The sequence below is a fragment of the Mesoplodon mirus genome (assembly GCF_964341445.2).
Source record: "Mesoplodon mirus genome assembly, chromosome: 7".
Lineage (NCBI taxonomy): Eukaryota > Metazoa > Chordata > Mammalia > Artiodactyla > Ziphiidae > Mesoplodon > Mesoplodon mirus.
Window position 1 is genome coordinate 114,814,537 of NC_138983.1, and position 14,352 is coordinate 114,828,888.

General features: G+C 34.2%; 1 protein-coding gene across 2 annotated transcripts in view; it reads left to right on the forward strand.

The window, feature by feature from the left end:
- The window catches only part of GRIA4 (glutamate ionotropic receptor AMPA type subunit 4), a gene marked incomplete at its 3' end in the record, with an annotated part of 526,629 nt that extends 512,503 nt beyond the window's left edge, over nt 1-14,126 (forward strand). Inside the window, exons 14-16 of one of the 2 annotated variants that reach the window (XM_082627369.1) lie at nt 758-872; nt 9,472-9,606; nt 13,962-14,126. In XM_082627369.1, the coding sequence (XP_082483495.1) occupies nt 758-872; nt 9,472-9,606; nt 13,962-14,126 (415 nt within the window). Of the gene's footprint in view, nt 1-757; nt 873-7,168; nt 7,284-9,471; nt 9,607-13,961 lie in introns of both variants that reach the window. The other variant, XM_082627368.1, reaches the window with a different exon arrangement.
- Between the last annotated feature and the right edge of the window lie 226 nt (nt 14,127-14,352).

Consider the following 14,352-nt stretch of genomic DNA (forward strand, 5'->3'; position numbering starts at 1 on the left):
AATGTGCTACCCTTATTCCCCTAAAGAGATAAACATGGAGAAAATCTAATCTAGTGTTTGTTTGCAAAGTCCATATCAAATGCAGCATGACTTCCTGTGGTTTAATTACATAATTTAAACAGTCAAATTGGATATATGATCCTGGTTTCTAAATAGCATCTAGTGACTTTAAGAATCAACATGAAATTCAAATATGAGCTCCCTAAAAGCTGCTACTACATTTCTCTTACTATTCTATGATTTCCAGCCCAGGAAACTGAACCAACACAAAGAATAAAAGGAATAATAATTAAGCCATACTCTTTGTTATCAAGAAATCAGTACACAAAAATTAGTGGCTGATTTGCTGATTTGTTTATGCAATTATGTTTTTCCTTCTGGGAATGAATTTTCATTTGTCTCTTACGGGTTGTTGACATTCTTAGAGGCAAAGGAATTCAAGACACAAATCTTTCTCAATTACTAGTAAATTCAAGTTTATTACTGTTTTGCAAAAAAAAAAAATCCATGTAATTGGTTGATGTTGATGTCAGTTACTTGACAAGATATGAACTGTGAAAGTGAACAACACCAAATGCTACAGGTTTAATACACTTTGAAGGAAATTACAACTGCCTGGTGGAAGGGGCTGCAGGATGACAAAATGAGAGGTTTATTTAGCGTCTGGGAGAAGCTTATAAAAGAGCTTAAATCCTCATTCCTTCTAACATCTTAACAGCTGTGCAGTTTCTTACAAAATATGTTTTATCGTTTCAAGAAATGCTGTTAACCTCGCAGTTTTAAAACTGAATGAACAAGGCCTCTTGGACAAATTGAAAAACAAATGGTGGTACGACAAAGGAGAATGTGGCAGCGGGGGAGGTGACTCCAAGGTTAGCCTCAATGTCACCAAAAGCGGGTAAACAGTATGTAAAGTAATAGGTGCATCTGCTGGGAGACATAATTTAGACCTACTAATATCACCGAAGTTGCTAGTCAAGTCCCTTCGCAAACTTAAGTATGCAATTACTGTCAAAACAAAAATATTTGCAAACAATATCAATTTGGGGACACACTAACAAACCTAACTAAAATAGCCACTGAAAATCTCTGGCTCTGAAGAAGTTATGGATCAGACATCGTCCTAGGAACCTCAGTTTTGGAAAGCAGGCTTTTGAAAGAGCAATTAACGAAGAGGAGAGAGAACAGAGAAGTTCAGTCTGTCTTGTTTTCCTCACCAGAGCTGCCATGAAATGTTTTTAAGTAATAACAATAATCTGACTCCACTAAATCAGGTACCTACCAGAAAGACATTTCTCCACTTAAAACTCTCAGGCTTCCATTAAATAGCAAGTTATATAACAAATCAAAGGTAATCATATGAACTAGACAGTTTTTGCCTTCCGTAATGGATCAAACTAAAGAAAGATCTGGCTACAAAAATATGACCAACTCAGCTTTATCTTTACTGCATCCCTGTCTTATTTCCAGCTTCATAAAATAATGTTTTACTTTTATTTCTAAGCAGAAGTTATTAACTAGTGCTCCAGAACTCTTCCTCACTGTGGATAGACATAAAGAAAACAATCCAGAGATGGTAATATTCTGACTGAATTTTCTTTCCTTACATATCTTCAACTGGTATGTAAGAACATTGAAAATTTTTAAATATACACTCTTTCTTTTAAATTCTAGAGAACTGCCCAAAACAAGTAGTCCTGCTCATCTTCAGGTTCTTGTGTGGGCTACAAATTCTCTCACTTGCCTGGCCACCAAACCCAGAGAATTATGCTCTGTTTAAAAAGGGTATATCTGTCAAGGAGGCTGCGAACCTCAATCTCTTCTAATGCTGGTAACTTCCCCCTCGATCCTGATCTGAAAAGCCTTTCAAATTCAGCTCACTTGTATATTTCCATCTTATAGACAGCCCTGTTGCAGGAGGAGAAAAAATAAACTTTGCACAATGAATATTCTGGCCACAGAAGGAGGCATGAAAAAGGAGGAGACACAGAATTGTGTGGACCCAATTCTGATCATCCATATCCTATCCTGAGGGATAATCTGAGTCCCTGGAGAAAAAAAAAGCAGAGAAAAGCTAGAGAAAGTCATCAGGGATTCTTCTGAGATTGTTCCCCTTTAAGACACCTCCATTCAAGACAGCAACCGTATGTTTTCTTCAGAAGTATTATCTCTTTTATATTTTGGAGCCCCAACTTGCCTAGAATGTTCTGATCATTTCCATAAGAATATGAATATGCAAATACATATATAAACACATAAATAGAAAATTGCTCATTTACACTAATAATCTACTGCTCTATGCAAATTAGAAATGTAAGAAAATGTACTCTAATAGGACCAGAGAAAACAAAACTGAAGATATTCTATTCAATTAGAAAAACTTTGTTTGCAAATTTTTATTTTTATCACAAATATAAACAAAGTATAACATTGCTTAACAGATAAAATTTTCCACAAAAAATGAATAATGAATCCCTGTTTTAGTGTATATTAAAGACTCTTAGACTCTTTCCAGAGAAAAATAAGCAAGCAGAAGCAGAAATGTACACATAATAGAAAAATCTATGTAACAAAAGTCATTTTACTTTATTTAAATAAGGGATTGGACAACTCAATTGAATTTTAATCTGTTTACATCCAACATTGGCATATAATGGATACCAAATAAATATTTGTTGTCCAAAGAAATAAATATGAAGCTAACCTTGTAGTTTTCAAAAATCAAACTGTTTATTCCTGTACTTTCACCTGTTACTTTCACCAAACGTGAACTATAAGGTGATATTCTAAAATGTTATTTCATATTTTGAGTCATTTTCTAAAATGTTATAAAAATTAACATAAAATGTATGTTAATTACATATATAATTACAGTTTGTTCTATTTGCCCTCAGGAATTTTGTTTTCACACTAGAAAAATATTTCTAGTCGGTTGTATATTGATATAATATTTATCACCAATAGAATAGGTAATAATAATAATACCTTACCCTGCATTTATTTTAAAAGGTGATATTTTAAATGGCCTGACCTAACAAAGTAAATTACCAGGAGACAGTTGCTGCTTTTAAATTTTTGTTCTGTAGCTCCTTTGGGTGACTGATTTTCTTTTTAAACTTACCCCTTCCATTTGGCCTGATCTTTATCGAAAGAGGTAAAAGGAGGAAAAGTGCTGAATTGGAGGAAGAGGCTGGCTCTTAAGCCTTTGCTAAGTATAAAGCCAAAGCAGAAGAGAAAATTAAATACTACCAGTTTATCTACAAGGCACATTGTGTGAAATGCACACTCAGTGATCTCAGTACAAGTATACTATAATCTGGTGTGATCTGATTTTGACATACAGAATCTTAGTAGGAAAAAATTAACTTTCCTAACGGTGATTCATCTGGTGAAAGGGGGAAAGCATGGAAAGTTGTACCACACATGAATATGTTCCAGTGAGGGGCTAATTGACCCACTTGTCATTTACAGGATTATAACAAGGAAATACATCTCCAGCCTTCCATACAGCAGCACATTATTAAAGTTCTGTTTTACCTGGGCTATGCACCAGTAACTATGGGTAAAAGAAGAAATACCCCCTGTTGATTGATTGATTTAATATAATCAACAACTGAATTATTTAGAGTCACAGTGGCAGCTTCCAGTTCACAAAATAATTAGCATCCCCACTCAACTGATAGCCATTCCCAGAGCATGACCAAGGCAGCCTTAGGCCAGAGGCTCCACAGAAGAAAGAAGGAAAAAGGTCTGGTACGTTAAATGAAATAAAGTGAAAAGGCATGATTTGGGAGGGGATAAATTTGTTTGAAAAATTACTCCTTTGAATGTTATTGTGCTGTGGCCTTTTTTATGGTCATAAGAAATTCATACTCATTATTGTGAATAACAGAAATTTACTAATTGGCAATGAACCAATTTAAAAGTTTCACTGCAAAGTCTAAAACTCATATCCCCTTTGATTAATCTGATATGATTTAGTCTGAGCACAAACAATACACAGAATTTTATGCCAATTTTTATGTGAGTTGTTTAATACAGGTTCTAGTTGGAAATACTGGCAATACTTGTAATCATCAATGACCCATAATGCTAATAATATCTACAAAATTATTGATTTTTTCTGTTTGTTTTATACTTTATTCTCCTCCTATATATATAAAAATAGGCATACTCATGGATGTGGATATTCATATTTAAGTCATTTTGTAAATGTGGTTACCAAATAATGAGTTCTTTAGGAATTATAGTAAATCTCACAATACCCAGTTTTTAATTTGGCATTTTGAAGAATACAGCCCATTCCTGACTTTAAAATATGTTATACTTCCAAATGGCTTTCTCCCCAGCCATGGAAACCAATGCAATAATAAAGGGATTATTATGGAAAATATGCATTCATAAGCAGGAAAAAATGTTGTAAACAAAGACCAGTAAGGGAAGCTAACCCTTGAAGAAGGATTCTCCTAGTAATGAATTTCTTGCTCAGTGCCTGACATTCCACCAGTTGACCATTAAGCTTGGTTGTTAATAAATATCTATTATTCAAAATTCCAATCTAATCTTATCCTCTGAAACCAGACTACTGGAGTGAATAGCAGAAGGGACAAAGAGGCAAGGGGAAAATGAAACAGGTAGGAGAAATGGTCCTTAAGAAGGAAGAGAGATAAGTCAAAGGCAGTCTTCATTTAATCCAGGTGTCCCCAACCCTGTCTGCAACCTCTTAGGGACCAGGCCACACAGCAGGAGGTGAGCAGTGGGCGAGTGACAAGCTGCATCTGCCACTCCCCATTGCCTGCATTACCACCTGAACCATCCCTCCCCCGACCCCTTGGAAAAATTGTCTTCCACAAAACTGGTCCCTGGTGCCAAAAAGGTTGGGGACCGCTGATGTAATCCATATTTTTGGATTCAAAATAGCTGTCCCGTCTATAAGAAACTTTAAGGAAACTGCTTTCATTTTCCTTCTCTCTTCAGCATTAAGTCCTCCTCCTCCCCACAAAACCCATGCAAGAAGTACAATATACACTAATATAAGGTACTTTACACGTGCGTTAAAAAGGCTTTGGTGAGCTAGCCTGGGGACGTAAAAACCCTTAGTATCAGTTAAACAAAAATGTTTGTTCTGGATTCAGAATAATTTAAATGTAATAATTTTACAGAGCCCCTACCCTGAGTCAGATATCCTTGTAAATATTTTACAAAGATGAATGAGATGTGGCTTCTATTCTCAAGAAGTTCACCAACCAACCCTCAGGTATGGTTTTGTAACAATCACTTCATAAATGGAAGTGGGGGATGTAATGTGGGGGTGGGGACAGTAAAATCTAGATTAACTGGGGCTAACCAAGGACCCCAATTAACCACAATCCTCACCCCACACCCAAACTCAGTTTTTTAGTACAAAGCGTTAAATCATGCTGACATTAGACTTTAATCCAAAAAACAATATAATATTTTATGAATGTGGCAGGAAAGTGCATATGCTTAAATTGAACAATGAACCTTGTAAGATCTTTTGACATTGATGCAAAAATTAAATTGAATTCAGAAACCAGATAAACAAAAACTTATACTTTAGAAACTTTTTTCAGAACAACAGTACCCAAAAAAATGGATTTTAGTTTAACTGTTAATCAGAAAACTCAATTAACCAGAAACCCCTATTTCCTAAGTCTTCTGTTGTTAATATTTTTAATTACACAGACCATTACAAACCCTGATTCAGGTACTTCCTAGCTGACTAGATGGGTTAACCTCTCTGTGCTTTGGTTTCCTCATTTGTAAAATACAGGTGATAATAGTAACTAAACATGTAAAATACTTTTAATAGTCCCTGGTACATAGTAAGTGCTCAGTAAATGTTAGAAATCATCATCACCATAATTATTAATGCATTACCTAGTTGTGTAGATAGGTTTATAGAATTAATCCCTTGGTAACCAAATAAATGTATGCTGTGTTTCTCCAAATGCACTCAACATTTCCTAGAAGAAGTGAGGCATTAGGAGATACAGCCAGACAAAATGATTGTGGCAGCCTTAAAAATGTCAAGAGGAATGCAAGGAGTCTCTCTCCGAATGTAAAAGCAAAAAGAAACAAAAACCATACAACCACAAAAACAGTAACAACAGAAGATCCTAGGCATTACTGCTTCCCATCCATCTTCTTAGGCTTTATTCTACACACACAGAGGTTAACATGGGAATGAAAGTCAGAAGAATTCTTAGATTCCTCAGAACACTGACACTGACTTACAAGTGAACATTTCCTCTCTGAGACTCCTTGTATAATACTTAGTATTGAAGGACTCAAAGACAGTAGAAAAGAAAAATGGAATTTTATAGTATGAGGAGTTTGTCTGTTTATAAAAATCTTGGTTACCCCTAACCTATCATGTATTTGTTCTAAGAATTTATAGAATATATTATAGTTACTGCACTTTATACTAAGAGTATATTCATATGGTAGACTCAAGATAGACGAAAATTATTTCTGGTGATATTATTTAAGTTAAGTACTGCAATACAGAAGGAAAATATCAACATGGGCTTATACTTTAAACTAATGATTTACATATTTGTCTTATAAGGACTTTCCTCTGCATGAGGTGGCCCTTTGTCAGTAACACCTGACTCACCCTCCTCTTTCAATTAGGTCTTGGATGAGAGTGGCAAAGGAGTCAATTTAGTGATGGATACTGTAGCCATACATTTAAGGCATAGAGTAAAATTCCACCAGCTGAATCATAATGCCGGCAAGTAATGAAACCAGTCCTATCTAGCTTCTATTTTAAGCCTGTCAACCTATAGCCACTTCCATTAATTTTGAAAGAGAAAAAAAGGAGCTTCTGGATTTTGAATGACTCCACGTTTATGGTGGGAAAACTGAAAATGCTCAAGAAACCCAACCCAGGCTAATAGTTTTGGATTCACAGTAATTGCATACATTTTATTTAAAAATCGTCCCGAGCAGTATGTGCCTGTTACCTAAAGCGATGGAGCAGGCCCCAGTTTTATGTCTGATTTGAAACCTGGGCCTTCAGTACAAGACATAACACCTACTGTGGCCTCTGCTCTGTCACTTTGCCATGCGATTCTAATGTAGTTTTACTTGAATAACATAAAATAACATATATAATGTTATTTATGTTATTTTCCACGTGAAGAACTCCTGTAAACCTTGCCGTTTTGAAACTCAGTGAGGCAGGCGTCTTAGACAAGCTGAAAAACAAATGGTGGTACGATAAAGGTGAATGTGGACCCAAGGACTCTGGAAGCAAGGTCAGTCGCTGCAGTTCGGGGCCTCCTCTTGTGTTCACAAAGCAGTAAATGGGAGCAATTTTCAAGAGTATATGGAAACAGTAAAAACTAAATGTTTCTCTATACACTGCCTAAACTAGAAGCTAATGTCATAGATTTAAGCCAAAGGGAGTAGCTTCTCAGAAAATCGCAAACTGCTCCTCAATATTAAGGCTTTTAAATAAACTTAAATTAACTGTAAAAATATATAAAATAATAAAATTCCTATATTATTCTCAAATATACGTACCACTAATAAAAATAGTGCTTCCAGATTTGGTTTTTGTTTGTTTTGGAGGCAAAGACCATGAAATGTATTATTTCAAGAACTGATGTATTCTCAGAACAGGAAATGGGGAATTGATCAGCAGTCATCTACAGAAAGAATATTTTAAACATTAAATATATTTTATTCAGAAGTTCAGTCTTTTGTCACTATTTTGCCAAGCATTCCACTTTAGTTTGAAGATGACCTATTATATTTTTGTTCTGATAAACAGAGTAAACTTTTCAATTCTGTTCTATCGAAATTATTTTAATAAATCAATGTTTATGAATAATATCTTCAGCTTCTAAGATCTCATTCATGAATTTTTTTAAAAAAAATGCAGGAATCTATAGGCCTGATCATGTTGAGTACAAATGAAAATAGTGTTACAAACAGTTATATTTTCATTTAAAGAAAAAAATGTAACAATTTATTAGTGAATCTAAATACCTGCACAAATTAATAGAACATATGCCTGAAAGTCATTGTTGAGGATTCTTGAAATCTTCATTTATTTTTTCCTGTAACTTCTTTTAGAAAGAAAGAAATTATTGGTTATTCTACGACATTAAATATGTGACTTACATATATAAGAGAACCTCAGTTAATTTAAGAAAGAGACAAAGTAATGTTAACTGATCTCTATTCAGGCTTCTCCCTGTGTTTTAATCACTTTTGTCTGCCTTTGAACCAGAGTGGAATGAGAAAACCTTGGCCAAATAATGAAATAGCTATTTCAAGCCCTTATGTAAAGTTAGAGAAGCAAAAGTACTTAATGAGTGATTATTTTTAAAATGAAGTTACCCTAAATTTTTGGTCCAGTCAGTTGATGTTATGGCTAAGAGGACAATGTACATAGTACTTTTTTAAATTAAACCTTCTCCTAATAAAACTATTTAAGCTTGCACAAAACACACTGCTGACCATGGGGCATCCTTCATGTAGTCTACCCAAAATACTTATTCAAATAATGTTATATAATATATATTCACAATTTATGAAACATTATGAATTCTTGTTACAATTTTAATATCTTCCAATAATATGCTTGACTATTTCTGAATTTATTATGAAATAATATGTATTCTAAATTTCTGGAGAATAATATGTCTAAAATATTAACTGATCAAGCATTTTTAAGTGAAATGGAATCATATTTTAAAGTCAATAAAAATAGTTATAAATCTGTCCATAAATAATTTAGTTCTCAACTGACCATGGAAAAATTTGTATACTTTTAAAGTATCTTTTTAAAAAGTTTCCAATGTGTTACATATATAGTTATTCCTAAATAGTATATAATATGTTAAAGTGACACTTTCCAGGAGATTTCTTAAACAGATGTGACTAAAAGAACAAATAACATGTACCCTAGCACACTATTTGCATATATTTGGTAAAGTCATGATGAACAAAATGTGAAACTGCTAGCTTAAAGTCCCTTAGTTCTTTAAGTAGGAAGTATGAAGTTAAATTTATTCAAAAGAAATATCAAACATTAAAAATGTTTTAATGGAGGGAAAGCCAAAAGTGGTTTCCTTCGCATGTAATTGGGTTTTTAAAATGTCATTTTCAAACTTAACAATAATAAGCCCACTTCTGCCTATGCTTGTATATGGCTAAGTATAGTGATTTTCATTGTATATTTAGCAATGATAAATGTTATAGATTTTACTGAATGTAATTACACACAATTTATTGGTAATCATCATAACTTCACTTCTGCCAAGACCTATAAGCTTTATGTTTAGATCCATAAAGCTACACCAGTGACTTATACATGTTAAATAATTTCAGGTTAAATTAAGCATTTACTTTAATTAGCTGTTTGGATTTCATGCATTCTTTCATCTTCTGGATGTGACTTTGCACAGTTAACTCAAGTGTCTTTATCCCCCCCAGGACAAGACGAGTGCCTTGAGCCTGAGCAACGTAGCAGGCGTCTTCTACATTCTGGTTGGCGGCTTGGGCTTGGCAATGCTGGTGGCTTTGATAGAGTTCTGTTACAAGTCCAGGGCCGAAGCGAAGAGAATGAAGGTGGCAAAGAGTGCACAGACTTTTAACCCAACTTCCTCGCAGAATACCCAGAATTTAGCAACCTATAGAGAAGGTTACAACGTATATGGAACCGAAAGTATTAAAATTTAGGGGTAGGACTTAGGGCCTACTACAGTGAGTGGGTGATGCATTCTGTAAATGCAGTGTTGTGACCTGTCTGTGGTGGTATTGCTTGCTTCTAATTTAGAGCTTTACATTTTTGAAAACTTCAGTGCACTGTTCAGTTTTCTCTGGCTGCAGATGTACTGTTCGAAACTTTATGTTGCCAATAGATATCTGCATTGAAAGTGTTCAAAAGACAAAAACAAACTTCCAGAATTGCTCTGTAAAATGTTTTAAACAGTATATTCTACCTGAAAATTGGGAGAAATTTGAAATTAGATCTGGGTTTCCTTGTACACAGAACAGGCTAATCTTCTCTGGAACAAACTAGTTTTAAGGTAAATGTTAACAAAATAAGCATAAAACCTGTTTCAAATTATCAAAGCCTAGACAGTTGCCTATTTTTAATAAGGTGGTGTTGTTTTCTGAGAAAATATATGTAAAATCTCCAAGGCACATAGTAAGCACTCAATGCATTTTAGCTCCTATTCTAATTTGTTTTATATACTTTAGCCATCTTTCTATATTTTTAAAGAGTGAAACCCTGGTGTTTGTTCATCTGGCAGTAGTCCTTGAGTCAGATCTTTAGGCAGGAGTGATCATCAGAATATTGACTATAATTCACATTTATTAGATGAAATTCAACTTTTATTTTCACAGCATCACTAAGGTAAACAGGCATGTTAGGCAATTTCTCCATCAAAGATGTTAGCAATATATGTTCATTAGGAGAAACACAGTAAAAATAAAAATTGCAGTGAGTATTTATTGACTTTTGTTTTCATTTCAATTGCTTTTAAGTAAGCCAGATCAGTACCACTTATATCCTCTCATCATGTGACAACAAAAACTTATAAGCATTCAATGAAATATAGGATGGAGGTCATTTTTTTAAGACTCTAAATGTCTAGTACTTTTTCCCTCTGATAATAGAAAATGGCTTTAAAATAAGATCTGGAAGCGTGTGTTGTTGCTTTTCTTAAAGTCAGGTCTCTAAAACCCATTTTCTGAAATTATATATAATGTCCATTCTATTACAATGATAAATGAAACTTTGAACTCTCAAGAGACACTTAGTGCTTGATGTACCCTAGAGTCAAACCCAATATAATTTTTATAAGAATAAGATGTATACCTGAGGTTATGCTAGGTAAACATGCTTGATTTTGATATTTATTTATTTTAAAAAAGCTATTGAGGGAGTTTCCTGGTGGCCTAGTGGTTAGGATTCCCGGCTTTCACAGCTGTGGCCTAGGTTCAGTCCCTGGTCACAAGCCTGGTGGCATGGCCAAAAAAAAAAATAGCTATTGAAATACTTGTTAGTATCTTAAAGCAAAGAGCAAAAGCCATCCCTTTTTAACCAAGATCTAATTGCTTTTATCCATAATCTAGAAATCAGTGACTGAGTACAACTGTACATAGATAAGCCCAAAGTGGTTCTTTCCAAATTTTGTGAAAAAGAATTGAGAACAAAATCCTCAATTCACTCATATCAGAATGTTTAGAGTATGTCTTCTAATAGCAGAACAACAAATTATGATGATGTCAAGGTTTCTTAGTCATTATAGTAATGCTTTCAACTTAATATTTACAGAATTGTGGAGAGATATTTCCCAAACAGCGAAAAACAATATCTGAGAAGTTTTCAGAGCCAATTATTTGGACGTCATTCTGTGATGAATTTCATAAGATATCGTTTAAAAGTTTTCTTTAGCGTAGAAAATGCATTCTAGAAAAATTCTAGAAATACTCATGGATGCTAGTTCAATACACAGTTCTGGGAAATTGCTAGAAAGAGATATGAATTCCCAGGTTATGTACATAAAATTCACATGTAATAAATGTTTTTGGAGTCAGAACCTAGTACTGTAGTTCATCACATGAATTGCCTTTAGAGCTGAACTTTTAAGACAATAAATTTCAAATAAAAATAAAGCATTCGGGCTTCCCTGGTGGCTCAGTGGTTGAGAGTCCTCCTGCCGATGCAGGGGACACGGGTTCGTGCCCCAGTCCGGGAAGATCCCACATGCCGCGGAGCGGCTGGGCCCGTGAGCCATGGCCGCTGAGCCTGCGTGTCCGGAGCCTGTGCTCCGCAATGGGAGAGGCCCACGTACCGCATAAATAAATAAATAAATAAATAAATAAATAAATAAATAAATAAATAAATAAAGCATTCATATCCATATGACTTTTTAAAAAACTTAATGGCATTCAGAGCAAATGAAATGATCTGATTCTGTACAGAAGACTTGAGAGCAAGCATTTTCCATTGTACTCCCATATTAAATAGAATTTCAAAAATTCTATTGACCATAATTATGAAAATGACTGATAATTTAGATAATATTGTATCAGAATTTCAAAAACAAAACCTGAATGTCTACTTTAAAAATGATCATCCCTTAAGGGAACACCTAATTAAGGTCACAGCCATTGGCCATAACATCCAACCAGAACCAGAACCAGATTATATGGTAAATTTATAAGAAAGTTTTCCAGTTTGAGTAGTCTCAACAGAGTCACACAAAGATGAATAGAAACAACATTTTATGTAAGAAGCAGGAGAAATAAGTATAGGAAATAAGAATGCAGAGAACTAAGAATACTAAGATTTAAGGAGAGAATAAGCAGTTGTCAAAGACTTATTAACACTCAGTTGCATTAATCTATAGAGAAGGAGAGATTACTTGAGAGTACATGGAATACTTCCTGTTTTGATATTTTCTTTTCCTCATAAAGGCAATCAAGAAAATAAAGGGAAAAAATAGATTTTATAGCAAAAGCTTTCTGAAAAAATCACAATGCTCTTATTAATTATATTTTAATATTTCCTCTTCAAAAAATAAAACTAAACTAATAGATTTTTAAAATAATTATTTTACTTAATATTAAATGTTGAAAGGGAATCTGAAGAAACAAATTCAGACTGTCGTCTTGGTTTGTTTTAATTTAGTGATGAGTAATTTCTATAGAGATTGTCTCCTGACTCCTGATTATAAAGATAAGTAAAATTTAATTTTTGAGACTGTTTACTAAAGGTAAACTATAATAATGACCTCAGTGTTTATCATACATACATCAGTAGAAATTTGACTTCAACTTTCTGAAGTTATCAGGGTAACTGATCTCAAAACCTTCTCATTATAACAGTTTCTAATCCAATTTTTATTTCATATTTAATACATCATTATTCTAATATTTAAGTTACAGGGCAGAATAAATACAGGGATGGAATATCCTAAAGAATTAGGTAAACTTAAATTCACAACAGGGAATTAAGACACAATATGAGTTATGAGAAAGTTATGATAAGCCACAGCAAACTTACGGAATATCTCCTTTACCTTATTTCTTCTTGAGTTAACATTAAATTTCAGCTACTAGAAAGAATTTAAAGGCAATGAATGAACAGCAAGTAGATTTTCATAATAACACTGCCTGTTTCTCCTCAGTGTAGTATTATTACCTGCTACCTAATATGACAGAACAAGAATATAATGAGGATTTCAGAGACCTGACCCCATAACATCAATCCGGGAACTTCCCCAGTGATGACTGTTCAATGAGGCATTGAAACATGCCCCCTTTCAGTGCACTTCCCTTTAAGCACTTAAAGCTTCTTAAAATATGAGATTTAACTTCCATAGTAGGCATAGGATGAACTTTATGTCACTAATTGTCCTATTCTGGGTCATATCTATAGCTGCTGTGAATGAACGAACGTATCTGTGGATAGATCTGTGTTCTGAAAACAGGAAGATCTGTCGTAAATAGTCTATATATATATACATATATATAGTTTGGTTAGACAATTCATCACAATTTTAAGAGTATAATCATTTAACTGTTAAGACATTTTATAACAAAACGATCCAAATAAAGAATGTTGTCAAACCTAAAGAAGCTTTTAAGTTGGACTAGAAATACCAGGGTGTAGAGTGCAGCAAGTTAAAAGATGTGTCCTGCCCAGATTTGCCAAACAAAATCTTGTTTTATGATTTTAGAATTAGTTCTTAAACAGATAGGACCACAAACTCTAGAGTGATTTATTCTTCCAGGTAGTTGAGCTTTTCTTTCCTGTGATAAGCAGTTTTCATATGACCAGAAGAATATGGAAAAAATGCAGATGTCTAATTATTGATATTTTGGTGTTTGTTGTGTCATATTTTGTTGAAAAGACAGAAATATTGTAACACTCCACATTCTTTCTGTTTCCTTTCCATGCAACCCAGCTGACCTTTTCTGAAGCCATAAGAAACAAAGCCAGATTATCCATCACTGGGAGTGTAGGTGAAAATGGCCGCGTCTTGACACCCGACTGCCCAAAGGCTGTACACACTGGAACTGCAATTAGACAAAGTTCAGGATTGGCTGTCATTGCATCAGATCTACCATAAAAACCAAAAAAATAATTGAGTGCCTTAATTAAACTGTGTTGGTGACTGATGGAAACGCAGCCCTGAGGGACACGCTAAGTGCAGGTCTTCGCAAAAAAATCCTTTGGCTGAGAGCGGGAAGTACATCCTAAGGCGCTGAACATCAGCAGCAGCAACATGTGCATGAGCTCAGCTCGGAAACCCAAACTCAGATTTTATATCAGGAAAACTCAAAATTTAGAATATT